The sequence below is a fragment of the Macaca fascicularis genome, chromosome 15, assembly GCF_037993035.2.
Source record: "Macaca fascicularis isolate 582-1 chromosome 15, T2T-MFA8v1.1".
Classification (NCBI taxonomy): Eukaryota; Metazoa; Chordata; class Mammalia; order Primates; family Cercopithecidae; genus Macaca; species Macaca fascicularis.
The window spans coordinates 92017540-92036537 of record NC_088389.1 but is presented as its reverse complement, the minus strand read 5'-3'; the positions used below and the strand labels follow the sequence as shown (position 1 = coordinate 92036537).

Genomic DNA, 18998 nt, shown 5'->3' with positions numbered 1-18998 from the left:
AATTTAAAATGAAACTTAGGCTGGCGATTAATGCCTCTAGGGCATCTCGCACAAGCAGTTGCAAAATCTTTGAACACCCCCTGAATAAAAGTCTGGTTGACTAACAGTCAATAGATTGTGGAGTCTTGACTTTGTGCTTTATATGTTTTTTGACTTTGGGTAAATCTTCTCTCTGCCCTTTTTCCTCCTGCGTAAAATTTGAGGCTTGGTCATGAATGATAAGTGTTCCTAACCTGTAAGTTCATGTATGGATTTTGGGCATTTTAAATCTCTTGAAATAGCATGTGGTGACAGGTTGAGGGCCGCTTTTCCAAAGAGCTGATTGCCATTAATCTAAAGTTTTACTTACAACTCTTCAACTATAATTTTACGATTTCTAGAATAATTAACACAGAAAGTTGGAAAGATGCAGATAACCAACTGTACTGTGTTTAGTCAAGTGCAGAGGCAACCTCATCCATTAATACAAGTTTGAATATTGGCAATATTCAGATTAAAGCCCTGGTTTTGGGTCAGATTTTCTCTCATCTGAATTGTCTGAATAACTCTTTATCAATCATCACTTCAGCAAGTGCACTACTGTAATGAGCTGTTAAGCATCTTTTTGAAATTAAAGACAGCTTACGCCCTGATCCCTATCTCTGTAGTGTCTGCATGCCTTGAGGATTAGATTAAGAGTGTATTTCAGGCAATGTTACAGTAATTTATTTCTTGCAAAGTCTGTATATATATAATATTTCATTCAGTAGTGGATTGAATATTTAAATATAGAGATGGAAGAGGTGGAATTGGAGATCTTTCTTGGTGTTTAACCATCATTTAACCCATCTAACCCAGGTTTTCTGTTGTTTTGAAGAATAAAATGTATACATTTATTCACTTATAAGTAAGTGAAATCTCAGGAAGTCCTGTTTGACAAAATTTGATTACTTCCCTAAGTAGTTTTCTCTAGTTCACAGTTCTTTTATTAGAACAATTGTTTATAGGCCGGGCATGGTGGCTCACGCCTGTAATCTCAGCACTTTGGGAGGCTGAGGCGGGCGGGTCATCTGAGGTCAGGAGTTCGAGACCAGCCTGGCCAATATCGCAAAACCTTCTCTACTATAAATACAAAAATTAGCTGAGTGTGGTGGCGTACGCCTGTAATCCCAGCTACTCGGGAGACTGAGGCAAGAGAATCGCTGGAACCTGGGAGGTGGAGGTTGCAGCGAGCTGAGATTGTGCTCTTGCACTCCATCCTGGGCAACAGAGCAAGACTCTGGTTCCAAAAAACAAACAAACAAACAACAAAAAATCAAGTGTTTATAAGCAATTGAATACTAAACTGGTCCTATGTGTGTTTTCCCAGGACTAGAACAGCCCACTGATTGTACTTCATTCTAGGCTGTTGTTTTTCTGGCATTGCCTGGGATTTCCTGTGGTATTTTCTGAGTACTTCACCCCCTGTCTTGTAGTCATGGTCCTGCTGGTACTTTTAGTACACAAGCTGGCTCTTAGACACTTTGCAATTGTCCCTCAAACAAAAGGACATTACTTAGAAGTGAAATTTAGAAAGAGAACTAGAAATCAAAGAGTTAGAATTTAGAATTGGCTGTTACCCTTTACCTTTTGTAGATAGGTGTTTGGGGAAAATTATGCCCTCCTGCTCCTGGCAAGCTGTTACTCTCTCTGTTTTAACTGTATTGATGTAGATTTGCTGCTCTAATTTTAAGGATTTATTAAGTGAATATGTTGACCAAATATAATAATGATGTCTTTTTGATTCAGAAATTATATTTTAAGTATTAAATACAAATATTATTTTAAATATTAAAAGCAATCTTTTGTTTTCCAGATGCTACTGGGTACTTGACTGTCTGCTTTATGGTAGGCAGGCTGCGACCTGGCTTAGTGAAGAATAGGTACATCCCTCATCGAGAGTCTTTCCCCTCTGTAAAAATTCTTTTCCCTGCCAGTTTTGAAAAATAAGTGCTATTTGATGGCTGCTGCATGTCATGCTCCAAATATTATTAATTTTAACATAATGATCTCTTTGTTCCATCAATTCTTTTTAGCTTGAGGTATTACTATACTTTTATAATAAGCCCATTTATAGTTCTGTCTGTTTAAGCAATAAAACAGCAAAGTCAGCAGATTACTAAGTAGATTGGCTTGGAATGTTTGTTGCTAGGTCACAGCCAGTGTTTTCCTGCATTGTGTGGACATAAAACGTTACATGTTGTTGGCATTCAGATAAAATGGATATTTTGTCTAGTGCTTAGGTTTGTAATAATAATTTAGTGCTCTCAGTTTAGCTTGATTTCTGTCGGTAAATTCCACTAGAAGTCCCAGTGGCGTTGATTTTTACTGTAGTATGGTGAATAAAAAAACCACCTCACTTCTATTATGCTAGTGGCTTGGGCAGGTTTTGATTTAAATTAGAGACAAAAATGCTGGCTTTATAATTTATGTGATGCTGTTACTTTCTGTACTTTTTACGTTCAATTTTGAAACTTTTCTAAACAATGATTATCATGAAATCTTATGATCAGGTTTCTGAATGTGCTAAAAGCATGGAGATTGTAAGATAATAATAAAGACTTTGATTCTTTTGAGTTCATGTATGCTTTGTTATTTTTTTTAAATTAACTTACAAATAAATTCAACCATAACCTTGTTACTCTTAAAGTCTTGTAGAAAACAACCCAGGAACAGATTTTGATAGCACAATTTCGTGGTACATTCAATTCTTTAGAAAAATAATGATTGTATTAGGTTGTAATGTATATGAAATTGTCAATATTTGAAATTTTTTTTACTCAATGAAAACTGCAATTTCATACAACTCAAGTCTGCTACTTTACATTTTTTCAACCTGAACACAGTTTCTTTTCCTTGGAGACAGAATGTCTTAGCTTTATAGACCACTGAATTAGCACATATTTTGGTCCACATTTTTTTTCATTGATATTTTCACCTTTTCTTTGGTTGTAAAACTAGCTTTGAAGATGGAGAATCAGCATGGAAAGTTTATGTATTTTAACTTTGTGGTGACTTTATGTCTTCATATTCTTTGTTTTACCACTGGCCAATGAAAACTTAGTCCTGGCTGGCAACATTCTGCAGGTTGGCATTTGTGCACGTTGGTCATAGAAGTAAAGTAAACATGTTCAAGACTTCCAGCTAGTGAATGATTAGAAGATGGCTCTCTTTATCAGCATTTTAATTTTCATAGAGTTGTTTTAGTCCTTTTCCCTTTCGGAGGTGTTAGGTTTCCAGGCTTCAGAGAAATGATGAGATGAGTTATATAAATTCTAGACTGATACTTCATTGTTTTAGTGTTTATGTTCTTTGTTTTGTTTTGCAGAGATTTTTGTTGTGCTTTAAAAAAGTAGAAAGTTAAGGAGAAAGGATTGGCTATGATATGTATATGTGTTTGAGTATTACATAAATATTTCCATAGTTGTTGATAAAGTCTTTTCTTGAGGAGTAAACTGGATAATGCCTTCAAGTGAGTGAGCCATGGATCTGGGTTAAGAATCTTCTTGGGCACCCCCAGGAGAAGATTGAATCTTTTATGAGGTAAAGTTGACAGGACCATGTAATATATTTTGAAGGGAAATGAGAGGAAGAAGATTTATAGCCTTGTTCTCTCCTTATTTCTGTATGCACCCCTGAATAGTCCATGTCCTTATCTTCCTTAGTTGGCATGATGGCCGCCCTATTTGAAGTTCTCTTCTTAGCAGCTGTTTTGTGTGATCTGCCACATGATAACTCTCTATTAGTTGTTGGGTCAAAATAGCTATGATTCCTGCTGTCACATACATAGGTGACCAAAGCTGACTTTTTTTTTTTTTTTTGGTATGGGGAGCTTCTTTTTCATGTGGATTGCATCATGCTAGTGTTAACAGTTTCTTGCTTGGAGATCTTGTTTTGCCATTTTTTGACTTTATATTATATATGCTGTTAATGAAATAGCTTATGAATCTGGAGGTTTTTCCCATGGGTAGTTTTTGTTTGTTTGAGACAGAGTCTCGTTCTGTTACCCACACTGGAGTGCAGTGGCATAGTCTTGGCTCACTGCAGCCTCTGCCTTCCGGGTTCAAGTGATTCTCCTGCCTTAACCTCCTGAGTATGTAGGACTACAGGCACGTACCACCACACTCGGCTAGTTTTTGTATTTTTAGTAGAGACAGGGTTTCTCCATGTTGGCCAGGCTGGTCTTGAACTCCTGGCCTCAAGTGATCCTCCTGCCTCGGCCTCCCAAAGTGCTGGGATTACAGGCGTGAGCCACCACACCTGCCTCACATGGGTAGTTTTGAACTCCATAAAGGGACAGGACTGTTGCTTTTAATTTCTTATTTCCAGAATCTGTCATATTATGAAATTCTAGCATATTATGAATTTCATATGCTTAGTCTTTCGCCTGTCTTTGTTTTTTAATTGTAAATTGACAATTTATAATTGTATAAATTTGTGGGGTACTAAATGGTGTTGCGTTTTATTAGTACAATGTGGAATAAGTTAGTTGACTTACATGTCACCTTAAATACATAACATTTTGTGGTGAAAGCATGAGAATTTTACTCTGTTAGCAACTTTAAAATGTATAATACTGTTATTTCTCTTCAGATCATGTGGCTCTTTCTCCTTTTTCACCTGTCTTTGATTTGATGCTCAGAATATGTTCCTTCTGGTGCCAGGTTGACAGCTAAGTTTCCCAAGGGTATGCCAGCTTTCTTTAGGAGTTTTCTTCTTCTCCTTCCTACCATGATATGAGAATTGACTAAGCTGGTTTCCTCCTATTTGTTGTATACATTACTAGTAACCATTACTTATAATTCTTTTAGATGATGCTAGCATCATTTTTACTGGTAAGGCAATCGAAGCTCATAGACGTGAATTCACTTGCCCTAGATCACAAAGCTAGTAAGTGGTAGATAACAGGCTTTAAATACTGTCTGTTCAGTTCCAGAGTTTACACTCTACACTGTTGTTTTTTAGACGGATGGATGCTATGTCTCCCAGGTTGGAGTGAAGTGGCAGTATCTCGGCTCACTGCAGCCTCCACCTCCCAGGTTCAAGTGATTCTCCTGTCTCAGCCTTCCGAGTAACTGAGACTACAGGTGCCTGCCACCTTGCCTGGCTAATGTTTGTATTTTTAATAGAGACTGGGTTTCACCATATTTGTCAGGCTGGTCTGACCTCAAGTGATCCACCTGCCTCGCCCTCCCAAAGTGTCAGGATTACAGGCATAAGCCACCGTGCCCAGCCCACTCTTTCAACTTTATCACACTAACAACCTCCCATAGCGGCTAGAATACTGGTAAAAGAAGTTGAAATGGACACATATAAATGTCTGATTATAGCCAGATACCTTTGTTAATAGTGTAGATCAGCTTCCCAGCATTTCTTGTTTTTGTTCACGCATGTTGTAAAATGTATATAAAATATGAGCTGATGTTCTGTAAGAAACTTAAACCACTCTGGTTATGCCATAGTTCCTGGCGAAACCCATTGCCTCAGAGGTAGCATAATTATCATGGCTTTATTTTTTTTTTTGTAATAGGAATTTTGAAGGTGTGTCCTTTGGAATGTTTTTCTTATTTAAAGTGTATATAGAGTCAGTTGTAATATATCCTTTTGAAATACTTTGGTATCAGTGTTATTGAGAGGTGATACATAAAGAACAAAACTATATACATCCATTTAATTTCTTAAGTGCTTTAGACTTTAAACTGTAGAATTCTCTGCTATTCATTATTACATTAGCATTTTGGGGGAACTATAATGTAGAATTTAATTTTTTCTCAATGTCACCACTTCTCAGTAAAATCATACCTAAAGTTCTATAATTTTTTTCTCTTTTGTACTTCTGAACACAGCTTTATAATATAAACATTTGAAGGTCAGCATTTCAAAAAAAAAATCACTTAAATATTGTTTTCATACATTATTCAGTACCGAAATTATAAAGTTCCCAAGTTTGAATCTTTGCCTTTTTGAGTACCTCACTTCTGTACTTACCCCACCCCACTATACCCCGCATTTCCTGCAGGATGTTTGAAACCATATATAATGCCTCCCAGGACTGAGATTTTGCTCAGGTACCTGAAATGGAACAGATGCTGCTGTGCTCTTCATAGCAGAGAATGGTGCTGTACCAGCCAAAACACCTCACTGGAGCATCACCCCAAGCAGCAGAATGACTGTGATGACTGGCAGAGGGAAATTATGCTGTAGTGGAATCGATAGCTTTTCTCATCTGCTGAGTTCCATCCACAAGTCCTGGCAGCAGCCCTTTCACAAATGGCCCAAATATTTTTCTTTAGGGACGTCACTTACATGTAACAAAATTTGTTCAAAGAGACTGTCCTGGGTGAGTGAATAAATCTGGCAAAAATCTGTTCTTAAAGCAAGGTTTCCCCCAGTTCATAGTTCCCACCTAATATTATTTTGACAGCAGTTTTTAAAAAACTTTTAAGATGACAAATTTTTATAATTAGGAAAACTTAAAAAGCCTCTTTATTCCAGACATTTAACTTTTTTAGTAGAATTGGCAATATTCCCTATGCACGGTTTTGTGCTCCCATTTTTTATTGATTATAATATTATATTCAACTAATATGTTGTATAATGTATATATTCATACTATATATTTCATTAATCCTCAAAAGCATTTCTTCTAAGGCATGCATTATATAGCTATGCCATAATTTATTTGCATATTTTAAAAAAGATTCTTTTGGAGACTTTTGTAAAGGACATTAATTTCTTTATTATCATCAATTATATTCAGTGATGTTTTTGAGTGAATGGGAGAATAAAGGCTTTTATTTTTCCTACAAGGCTAAACCTTTTGATGGAAATACTTATGTATAGGAGATAACTTGGTATCTGTCTAGATTGGTTCTGTTCTAATCTGTGTTGTCATCTTAAAAGGTTAGTATTTACGGCATACATTTTAAGAAATTTTCTGAATGGCTGCTGCGGGGTTCTGTCCTGCAGATCCTGACCCAGTGACTGATGAATAAAGTACACTGACACACAGATATTCTGCTTTGCCAGTTCTACAGAGTGTATGGCCACTTAGTCACAGCCGTGGCCCCGACCAGCCAGTGAGACTCACATTTATTTAGTAAAGATTAATTGACAAAGGCTTGAGTCAACACTACGAGAGGGTAATTGACATTGTAGACTTCCAGAGTGTAAAGGAATTAAGCACCCATGGTAGAACAAAGGTTAGTGTTAAGACCACATGAGTAAACAAATAAGTTAGATAAATGCCTCACATTCCTTTGTTTCTACTCTAATTTATTTAACTAAAGGTAAGGGGACTCGGCTGCCTTCAGCCAGATTTATTACCGAAGTTATGTAAACTCTCAGGGCTTCCGAGAGCGTTTGTGGCAATTATAACTAAAATTTTTTCCACCAGCCTGACTGAACCCCCACAGACCTTTGCAGAGATTATGTTGGAGGCCTAGAGAGGAAGGATCATCATGTACTGAAGTACTAGGTTGCACATACCAGCAAATAGCAACTTTTGGCTATCTCATATAACTTGTTGGAAAACCCTGACATTTAACTGATCTTGTACTCATCTTACAGATTGAGAAACAGATTTAGAATCATCACCCAACCAAGACCATATAGACTGCATGAATGAAGCATTATTTTAATTTATTCTGATAGGTTAGAGCAGAGCTCTACACTTTTAAAACCATGCTTATCTTAGAATAATTTGGTGACGCTTGGACTAATGTTTTCAAATATATATTTTCTAGTGTGACTTTTTACTTTATGTAAAAGTCATTTTCCTTTTTGTATGAAAAGTAATACAAATTAATGTGTGTACAAAGCAACCAAAAATAAATAACATTAAAATAAATACTGTATGTTTACACAGTTGCTAACAACATCTCCCCAGTGTGACCCTTCCTCACCTTGGGAAGTTTTATTAATCTGCTGGAATACTGCAAATTAGTGTAAGTAGAAAACTTTTGGAGATTCTCTGAATGTCTTAAGATACTCTTTCAGCAAGGCTAACTTTCTTATTAGAACCAGAAAGTTTTTAGTATTTCCTGTGCTTCAAATTAATGGGGCCTCCCCTTCTCGTACCATGTCCTGTGGGATGAGTCTCTTCCAGGCAGACCTCTCTGACTTTTGGGGAATCATTGGGTGAGCATCAGAGGTGATACTGATTGTGTAGTTAATGATCAATGACAAGACAAAATCTAGCTATCCTTTTGAGGTGTTTGAAAAGCAGAATTGTTCATGGTCCTGAGGAGTGGACAGTGTGATTTGAATGGCAAGCAGAGAGAATAGCTTTGGAGATGCATTTGAGACACCTTGGAAAGGCTGAGAAGGGAGGGTTGTAAGCAGGCAGTGAATGGCTAATTGCTGTGATTTTACCTGTAGGTAATTGTAGAAGCGGAAGTTGTGGCCAGTTTCTTAATACCCAGCCGGCACACATATAAATCAGATATTTTTGTTTTGACTCATGTTTCTTCTTGAGGAGTATTCTTAGGCCCTGTTTGCAGAGCTATTTCTACTACCTTTGTCCAGGAGTTTTTAATTCTGTCAGAAATAATTCACAGTAAGAGGCAATGATTGGTTTCCTGGGTCTAAGTGAGAATGAATACTTTTCATACTACTATAAAAAAACAGTTTCAGTCTATTGTGTATATGATCCAGGAGTTTCGTCTATAGGCAAGTTCATTTATAAAATGAAACAATTTATAAAATAATTTTTTTTTATTGACATGGTGATTAAAAAATTTGAAAACAGGTATTGAAGGTATTGTTGACAAGGTGGCAGTATTTTCAACACATTTCTTCAGTACATTTATCCAAGTTAGTATCTGGTTTTCCCATTTCCACCTCACAGTAGTGTTTGTTGAGGGGCTAGCCCTCTTCCATAGGATGGCCCTTTTAGCTACTGCTTATGCTTCCTTATTTAGGACAAAGTTCCTCATACCTTGGTTCCTGGTATACTGGGCTTCTGTAAATTTAGAAAGGCTTACATAGATTTGAGGAACTGCTTTGTATTTAGACTCATGGTTTTCTTGACGGCATGTTACTTGCTACAAGGAATGACAGTGTTTTTGTAAAAATCTTAATCTAGGAGTATGGGTTTCCACCATGAGGTGAGAGGCTCACTGACTGAGGAAGAAAAAAATTAAGTGCTCTTGGCATAAAATCTTTTTTTTCTTTAATTTCTGGCAAACCATGCAGACATTCATGAAAGAACCTAGAGAGAAAATGAGGCCCTTTTGCTGTGTTGACTCTTGTTTTCTTTTTGCTTAAGTATTTCAAGTTGATTAAGGCAAGTTGTTTATGAAGTTACTGCTTGGTTTTAAGAGCGAAGCCTACACCAGGTCTTTTTAAGGCTTGTATTGTTTTGCAGTGACTCTTTGATACTAACACTTTTAGAAAAATGTGCACATGTATATGCCAGTGGTTCTCAGTCTTTTTGGTCTCAGGAAGCCTTATGTTCTTAACTCTTCTGAGGACCCGAAAGAAGATTCTTTTATTTCCTTTTTTGTGCGTTTATTTTATTGATACTTACTTACTGGAAATCACACCAGGGAAAATTTAAATTATATTAATTCATTTAAAAGTAGCAATAAAAACTACATTTACTTAAATAGTTACATTTATTTTCATAAAAAATAATGATTTTCCCAAACCATAAAAAATAATTAGAAACATCAGCAAGGCGGTTGAATAGGACTTCACAGCGCTTGTCCCCTGGCAGAAACATCAATTTAACAACTATCAATGCTCAAAAATGTCTTCAAAAGACATACGGGAACCAGAGGAGAGATGATGGCACCTGAGTATAGCACATAAATGAAAAAAGATGCATTGAAGAGATGGGAAGGACAGTTTTGCATTACCTGTATTACCGCGCCCCTAACCCCAGGCAGTACAGTGAGGAGAGCGATAGGGATACCTGTGTGGGAAGGAGAGTGTTGTGAGAACCAGATTTTGCCTCAGACCCCAATCTAAGGTCTGTTGCAGTGAAACCCAGCACCACACAGTCCCATAACCCTAGATTCCTGGCTGGTACCTGCAGACTGAGCCTCCAGGATTGCTCCAGTGTCAGGCCATCTCTCAGCCTCAAGACTAGCTCAAGTGTCAGGTCAGTACCCACATCCTTAGATTCTAGATCAGCACCCACGAAGCCAGCCTCCAAGCCTGCCTCAACAGTAACCAGCATTTACAGTCCCAGACTCCAGGCCTACTCCAGAGCCAAGACAACCCCCACAGACTCAGGCTCCAAGCTGTTCCCCTGGTCTAGGATGTAGTCCAGCACTTGTGGACCTGGTTTTCATGCCTGCCCTAGTGAACCCAGGGTACAGGTCTACCACAGAAGACTCTGGCATTGGGCCAACTCCCACAGACCAAGCATCCAGGAACATCCCTGTGGATCCAGTTGACAGGACCACGCCAGTGGAACATTGGTGCCAAGCTGGCCCCCATGAACCCAGGATCCTGGCCTAACTCAGTAGTCCCAAGCTCCAGTTCTTACATGGTAGACTTAGGCCCCAGATACAACCCCATGAACTCAGGTGCCAGGCCAGCTCACATACTGATGCAGACATAAGGCTGGAGGATTCCAGGAGCAAGCCAGATGGCCTGCCTAGAAAATCTGGATGGGCTGACTGGTGAAGGGTTTTCCAAGCCAAAGCCAATCTACAAAGACTGGGATAAGTCACTGCTTCTTCAAATGCATAGATACCAACTCATGGTCACAAGATTCATGAATAATCAGGGAAACATGACACCACTGAGGGAACAAAATAAAACCTGAGTAACCAACAGTAAAGAAATATGGATTTACAAACTGCCTAAAAGCAATTCAAAATAATAATCTTAAAGAAGCTTAATGAGCTGCAAGTGAATACAGATAGACAACTAAATGAAATCAAGAAGATAATGCACAAACAAGTTGAGAATTTGAACGAAGAGATAGAAGCCATAAAAGAGAACCAAACATATTCTGGAGATAAAGAACACAGTAACTGAACTGAAAAATTCCAAGAGGGCTTCAACAGTGGTCTCAAGTCAAAGAATCAGTGAACTTGAAGACAGGTCACTTGAAATTAACCAGAGAAAGAGAAAGAAAAAGTAATGACAAAGAATGAAGAAACTTGGTATGATTTCAGTGTGTTCTCTCTAATAAAATTCATGTTGAAATCTAATACCTATTGTGGTGGCATTAAGTAGTGCAACCTTCTGTTGAACACCTGCAGAATACACATTCTTCTCAAGCATACATGGGACATTCTTCAGGATAGATCATATGTTAGGCCACAAAACACATTTTACTAAATGCTAGAAGACTGACATTGTACCAGCTGTATTTTCTGACCACAATGCTATGAAACTGGAAGCCGATAACAAGGAATTTTAGAAAATTCACAAATACACGGAAATTAAGAATATGCTCCTGTGAATAATCAATGAGTCAAGGAAGAAATTTAAAGGGAAATTTAAAAACATCTTTACACAAATGGAAAGGGAAACACAACATAAGAAAAGTTACAAAATGCAGCAAAAAGCATTTGAAGAAGGAAGTTTTTAGCAATAAATGCATACACCAAAAAAGGATTTCAACCTAATATTACACCACAAGGAATTAGAAAAAGAAGAACAAACTAAGCCCAAAGAAAGTAGAAGGATGGAAATAATAGAGATCAGAGCAGAAATAAATGAAATAGAGAATAGAAAAACAGTACAAAAGTCCAATAGATACCTTTTCTGGAAAGATAAAATTGACAAACTTTTAGTTAGATTAAGGAAAAAAGAAGACTAAAAATCAGAAATGAAAGACATTACAACTGATACCACAGAAATACAGAGGATCATATTAATAAAAGACTAAACAATTATAACAACACTTTGAATAACCGAGAATCAACACATAAATTCTTAAGACACAAATCATCTACCAACACTAAATCCTGAAGAAATAGGAAATCTGAACAGACCAGAAATGAATAAGGAGTTGGAATCAGGAAACTCTTCTATAAAGAAAAGCCCCAAACCTGATTACTGCCAAGTTCTACCAAACACTTAAAGAACTAAAACCAATCCTTCTCAAATCCTTCCAAAATATCGAAAACGAAGGAATAGTTCCAAATTCATGTTGTGAGGCCAGCAGTACCCTAATGCCAAATCCAGACAGGGGCTCCGCAAGAAAAGAATGAAGGCCAAAAACCCCATGATCATCTCAATCGTTGTAGAAAACCATTTGATAAAATTTAACATTCTATTGTGATATAAAATAATTAGCAAATTAAGTGTAAAAGGAACATACTTTAACGCAATGAAAGCCAAGTACAACAAGCCCACAGCTAACATCATTGTTGATGAAAAATGGAAATTTTCTTCTAAGATCAGGAACATAACAAGAATTCCCACTCTTGCCACTTCCATTAAACATGATACTGGAAGTTTAGCCAGACCAGTTAGGCAAGATAAAGAAATAAAAGACATCTAGTTAGCAAAGGAATAAGCTAAATTGTATCTTTTTGCAGATGATATGATCTTATATATAGAAGACCCCAAAGATGCCACCAAAAAACTGTAAGAACTAATAAATCAGGAAAGTTGTAGGATACAGAGTCAACATAGAAAAGCCAATATCATATCCATATACTTACAGTGACTTCTCTGAAAAATAAATAAAGAAAATAATTCTACTTACAGTAGCATCAAAAAAATAAATTCCTTAATGAATTTAACTTTTAAGTTCAGGGGTACATGTGCAGGTTTGTTACATAGGTAAACTTGCGTCATGGAATTTTTTGGTACAGATTGTTTCATCACCTTGGTATTAAACCTAATATCCATTATCCATTATTTTTCCTGATTTTCTCCCTTCTCCAACCTTTCACCCTCTGAAAGGTCCCTGTGTGTGTTGTTCTGCTTGTGTGCCCATGTGTTCTCATCATTTAGCTTTCACTTATAAGTGAGAACATGCAGTATTTGGTTTTTTGTTTCTGTTAGTTTGCTAAGGGTAATGGCCTCCAGCTCCATCATGTTCCCACAAAGGAAATGATCTCCTTTTTTTATGGCTGCGTAATATTCCATGGTATATAGATACCACATTTTCTTTATCCAGTCTATCACTGATGGGTATTTAGGTTGATTCCGTGTCTTTGCTCTTGTGAATAGTGCTGCTATGAACGTATGTGTTTATGGTTCTTTATAATGCACTTTATGTGGTTTTTATTGCTTTGGGTGTATACCCGGTAATGGGATTGCTGAATTGAATGGGATTTCTGTTTTTAACTTTGAGGAATCACTACACTGTCTTCCATAATGGTTGAACTAATTTATACTCCCACCAACAGTGTATAAGTGTTTCTGTTTCTCCACAACCTTGCTCTCATCTGTTATTTTTTGACTTTTTAATAACAACCATTCTGACTGGTGTGATGGTATCTCATTGTAGTTTTGATTTGCATTTCTTTAATGATCAGTGATGTTGAGCTTTTTTTCGTATGCTTGTTGGCCGTATGTATGTCTTCTTTTGGAAAGTGTCTGTTCGTGTAATTTGTCTAGTTTTTAATGGGGTTGTTTTTCTTCTTGTAAATTTGATTAAGTTCCCTTTATATGCTGAATATTAGACCTTTGTCAAATGCATAGTTTGCAAAAATCTTCTCCCATTCTGTAGTTTGTCTTTTCACCCTATTGATAGTTTCCTTTGCTGTGCAGATGCTTTTTAGTTTAATTATATCCCGTTTGTCAATTTTTGCTTTTGTTGCAATTGTACTCCAAAAGCACAGGCAACAAAAGCAAAAATATATACATGGGATTTTATCAAACAGGCTTCTTCAAAGGAAAGGAAGAAAGAACAGAGTAAAGAGACAACTTACAGAATGTGGGAAATTATTTTGCAAACCATCTCTCTGATAAGTTGTCAATATCCCAATATTGACATTATATAAGGATATATGATATCCTTATATATATATCCCAATATATAAGGAACTTAAACAGCTAAATAGCAAGAAAACAATTAACTGGATTAAAACTGGGCAAAGGACCTGAATAGATGTTTCTCAGCAGAAGACATATGGATGGCCAACAGTTATATGAAAAACACCCCACATCACAGCTCATTAGGAAAGTGCAAGTGAAATCCTCACTTCTTATCCCTGTTAGAATGGCTATTATCAAAAAGACAACAAGTGTTGGTTAGGATATAGAGAAATGGGAACCTTTGTACAATGTTGGTGGGAATGTAAATTAGTACAGCCATTATGGGTAACACTACGAAGATTCCTGAACAAAATTAAAAATAGGTTTACCTTTTGATCCAGAAATCCCCATCTGGGTATGTCTAAAGGATGTAGGAGAAATGAAATCCGTATGTCAAAGAGATATCTGCACTTACATGTGCAGTCAGCATTATTCACAATAAGTACAATATGAAATAAATCTGAAGTATCCATCAATCAAGGAATGGATAAGGAAAATATTGTATGTGTACACAGTCCAATACTGTTCAACCTTATAAAAGAAGGAAATCCTGACATTGCTGCTCCATGAATGAAACTGGTGGGCATTATGTTAAGTGAATTGAGCCAGGAACAGAAAGACAGATACCACATGATCTCACTTATATGTGGAATCTAAAAACATCAAACTTCTAAAAGCAGAGAGTAGAATGCTAGTTACCAGGGGCTGCAGGATTGGGAGATGTTATATTTTTTTCAAATGTCTTTAGTATTGGATTTAATAAAAGACAGCTGCATTCTTTTATTTGCTTCTGCATTCAATCTCTTGCACTATGTTGTTTTGGTTGAAGAATATGATGAAAATTTTGGCTTCCCCCAGATAATGTGGTTGGAAAGGGAGCAAGCAGTATTTTAATAACCTTTCTAGATAGTTAAGGGGACGTTCTTCTTTGACTCTTTATCAAAACCTGACAAACAGTAGTTTAGTTTCAGTGTGGAACCTAAAATCATATCAGTGAATTTTTTGTACTCTATTAAGCTGAAAGTTCATTGGTGTGTCTTGCATTTTAAGTGGCTTTTTAATCCATGCATGATTTTTGTTACTATGCGTTGGCAAAGATGTGAGTTATCCAGATCTTTTAGATGTTGATGCATCTCTTTATATGATATAAAAAATTACATTCATTATTATTATCACTTCCACCAGAGACAGATTTAAGCATTTGGAATCTGTTGAGCTTACAGTAATGGATACAAATTTTCCAGAAATTTTAATTGTGACTTATAAGCTTGATTTTTATCATTGTTGACAAATACTCTAGTTGTTTTTTAAAAAATTGACAGGTTTTTTTTGTTTATTTTCAAGAGAATTCCTGCCAGCCACCCAAGTCTGAATGACCGTAGTTTGTCTGCTAATAATTTTTTTCATGGAAAAAGTGGCATTCCATGAAAATGGCAGGCAATTCAATCCGCAGTTCAATGAATTGCACAAGGGCTTTTCTAAAGATTACTCTTGAACTTCAGTGTGCACAGAAATACTTTATGCATACATTCCTTTTTTTCCACAGATGTAATAAAATTGATGCTTCCCCCCATCAAAGGCATTACTAAGAGAAACTGCCTTTTTGTTACCTCTGTAAGTATGAGGTAGTCAATATAATGATTCCTTTGGTACCACTTGATTCATGCTGAGGCACCAACAATTTTACTCTCTACTGCTTTTGTATCACTGTTACAAATCTCAACTGGGTAACATAGTCAAATAACGTGCATTATTATGAAAGTAGTTTTGACTATACAGATGCCATGCAACAGGATTGTGCATCCCCTGGAGTTCACAGATCATGTTTTGAGAATGGCGGTTATCTTTCAATTCCAGTTGACTCCTTGAACATCACTGGTTTGAATTGTTTGGGTCTACTTACATGCAATTTTTTTCAATAAGTACATTAGAACATTTCTCATAGACTTGGAACAATTTGAAAAAACTCACAAATGAATCATATAGCCTGGAAATATTTAAAAAATAAAGAAAAAGATAGGTCATGAATGCATAAAATATATGCAGATACAAGACTGTTTTATCGTTTACTACTATAAACATAAATCTATTATAAAAAGTTAAAATTTATCACAACATATGCACACAAACACGGATGTAACCAAATATAAAGGTGCAGTATTAAATCATAAATGCATAAAATTAGCTGTAGCATATCCTGTGCTATAATAATTTTTTAGCCATCTCCTTTTGCTATTATGGTGAGGCCAAGTGCTGCGAGAAACAGTTTACATTTAGAGTCAGATTACTTTATTGCAAATATAGGCAAAGATTCTTATCTTTTGTTTTGTTTTCAAATACTCTACCCATGGGTGAATACCAAGTGTTTTCCATTGTAAAAATAATAACAACAACCATGATAACATGATTATTATAATAATGCCACCCTTTGTGCTACAGTTGACATTTGACATATTTTGAGTTATTTTCAGCCTCATTCAGTCCTTCCCATTTTGCCATCAGTGCAAATCTAATTTGACTTTTTCTGAAACAGGTAAGTCAACATGGCAAGGGCTGGAACACACTCACTCACCAGTGCTTTGTAGTTAAGCACATTGCTCTACAGTATTCATTTATCGGACTATGAAAGCTACTCATGCAGATGTTTAGAATGTGTCACAGCCCTAGACACTGGGTGCAGCTTTTATTCTGGCCACTTGCTCTGATGTACTGCCCTCTGCTATAGGCATGAAGAGTTTTTTGCTAACATGTTGTGTCTTTCTGTATTTTTCTGGTGCTCTGTAAGATTTTATAAAGTGCTGTTCTTGTGGAGTAAAGAAATATACGTTTTAGGCCAGGCTTGGTGGCTCATGCCTGTAATCCCAGCACTTTGGCAGGCGGAGGTGGGTGGATCACCTGAGGTCAGGAGTTCTAGATCAGCCTGGCCAACGTGGTGAAACTCCATCTCTACTAAAAATACAAAAACAATTAGCCAGGCGTGGTGGTGGGCGCCTGTAATCCTAACTACTCGGAAGGCTGAAGCAGTAGAGTGGCTTGAACCCCGGAGGCAGCGGTTGCAGTGAGCTTAGATGGCACCATTATACTCCAGCCTAGGCATGAAGAGCAAAGCTCCATCTTAAAAAAAAGAAAGAAAGAAAAAGAAAAAAGAAATATACATTTAAAAGACTTGACCCTCTAGGGGTATTTTATGGAACAAATGAGAAGATCTGACTAGGGATTTTCTTTTATATCCGTGTAATGCCAGTATATTGCTTGGCACTTTATAGCTGGTCTGTAAAAATGTTAATTGTAATAAATTCTTGAACCCAGGAGTTAATTCAGTGAAGTTCAATTAAACTTTTATTGAGCCGTGTACTATGTTAGATGAAGAAAGTAAAAATTGGCAAAGTAGTTTCTGGATTGTGAATTACTCTGATAACTAGAAGATAATCTCATACACACAAACCTATTTTAGTATTGGAGCTTTTACCGTAGCAGTAGAGACACGGAAGGAGTAATGTGGGAAGGAGGGAACAGTGTAATTATTTCTGGTAGGGATGGGGAGGGTCACAAAACGACGGTGGTTGTCTGGCCATGAGATCTGATCTAGGCTTTGAGGCTTGAGGAGGATTATAAGGCAACTTCCCTTATTCTGGCTCTCTCAGGATGTATCTGAAAGACAAAATAGGTTTGGTTTCTGGCCTTAGTATCACAGATTCTGTGGAATGTTTGCTGCTTTTGTACTCAGGGTGATTGTTTTCCCTGGTTCCCATGCTCACGATATTTTCCTGCCTTCTCCCTTAAGAATTGCCTGAGGTTCTGTCCATTGAGGAGGAAGCGGAAGAAACAGAGTCTTGGGCGAAACCTCTCGTCCACCTTTGGCAGACGAAGTCCCCTAACTTCGCAGCTGAACAAGAGTATAATGCAACAGTGGCCAGGATGAAGCCACACTGTGCCATCTGCACTCTGCTCATGCCATACCATAAGGTAAAGGGGAGCTGCTGTCACAGTTGCCTTCTTTGCTCTGCTTTCCGTGTGACCACATACCACAAGATCACTGTAAATTGTTGTGGGCTTCCTTTGCACATAAGAAGGAAGACATCCTTAGGTAGCTGATGGCTTTCATAGAACCACAAACACTTTCTACATTCTCCTTGGGAGACACTTTTCTGAAAATACTTTATCTTTTCCTTTTGAGATAGGGTCGTGCTCTGTTGCCCAGGCTGAAGTGCAGTGGCATAATCATGACCCCACGTAGGCTTGTGCTCTGGCTCAAGCGATCCTTCTGCCTCAGCTTCCACAGTAGCTAGGACTATAGGTGTGAGCCACCATACCTGCCTAATGTTTTAAATTTATTTTTTAATTTTTCTGGCGACTTGGTCTTACTATTTTGCCTAGGCTAGTCTTGAGCTCCTGGCCTCAAGCGATCCTTCCACTTTGGTCTCCCAAATCTTTTCTGAGTGTCTTATTTTATTTCATGGGAGGGGGGTTACTTTCAACTTTTCTACCTCTTTTACCAAGAAACACAACTTAAAACTTACAAATAGTAGAAGCTTTCAAAGATAGAACTTTAAGTTTAAGTTTATCTCTGTTTTTTTTGGTTGTTGTTTGAAAATGTCATTCTCAAATAATAGAAATGTCAGCCCTAGGTCCAAATTTTAAGTGTCTCTTCACCTTCCCATGTGGAACATGCAAAAGACACAGCCAAGACTCACTACAAACTAAATTTTCCAGTTCATCCTCATCAGCTGGCTGTGCTTGGTGATGTTTTCAGCATCATTCCATAGATATGATACTGATAGCACCTCAGCCAATGGAGGGTCACAGTCCTCAGCACTCAAACAGTTGAAATGATCTTTAGGAATCTTGTAAGGGTGGAACTATGTGGTTCATTTTAAGGTACAATATATTATGAAGTATATTGACATGAACATTATGTTTTGGGTTATATTTTTATTTATAGAAACAAATATTTTATTCAAGATTATGTCTGTCTTAGAGTTCCTTATAAAAATAAACTGTTCTGTTCAGACATTTCAGAGCAA

At 37.0% G+C, this 18998-nt stretch overlaps 1 protein-coding gene across 19 annotated transcripts in view; it reads left to right on the top strand.

Annotated features, from left to right (window-relative positions):
• KDM4C (lysine demethylase 4C) overlaps positions 1 to 18998 on the top strand; it is a 417412-nt gene that overhangs the window by 236360 nt on the left and 162054 nt on the right. For 17 of the 19 annotated variants that reach the window (XR_012424704.1, XR_010581569.1, XR_010581570.1 and 14 more), the window contains one exon: positions 17759 to 17940. The exons of 1 other annotated variant lie outside the window; for it this stretch is intronic. Coding sequence is in view for 10 of the 18 variants with exons in the window: in XM_074017509.1 (XP_073873610.1) it covers positions 17759 to 17940 (182 nt within the window). In the remaining 8 variants the exon portion in view is untranslated. Of the gene's footprint in view, positions 1 to 1834; positions 2073 to 17758; positions 17941 to 18998 lie in introns of those variants that run through there. One more of the 19 variants, XM_065530580.2, reaches the window with a different exon arrangement.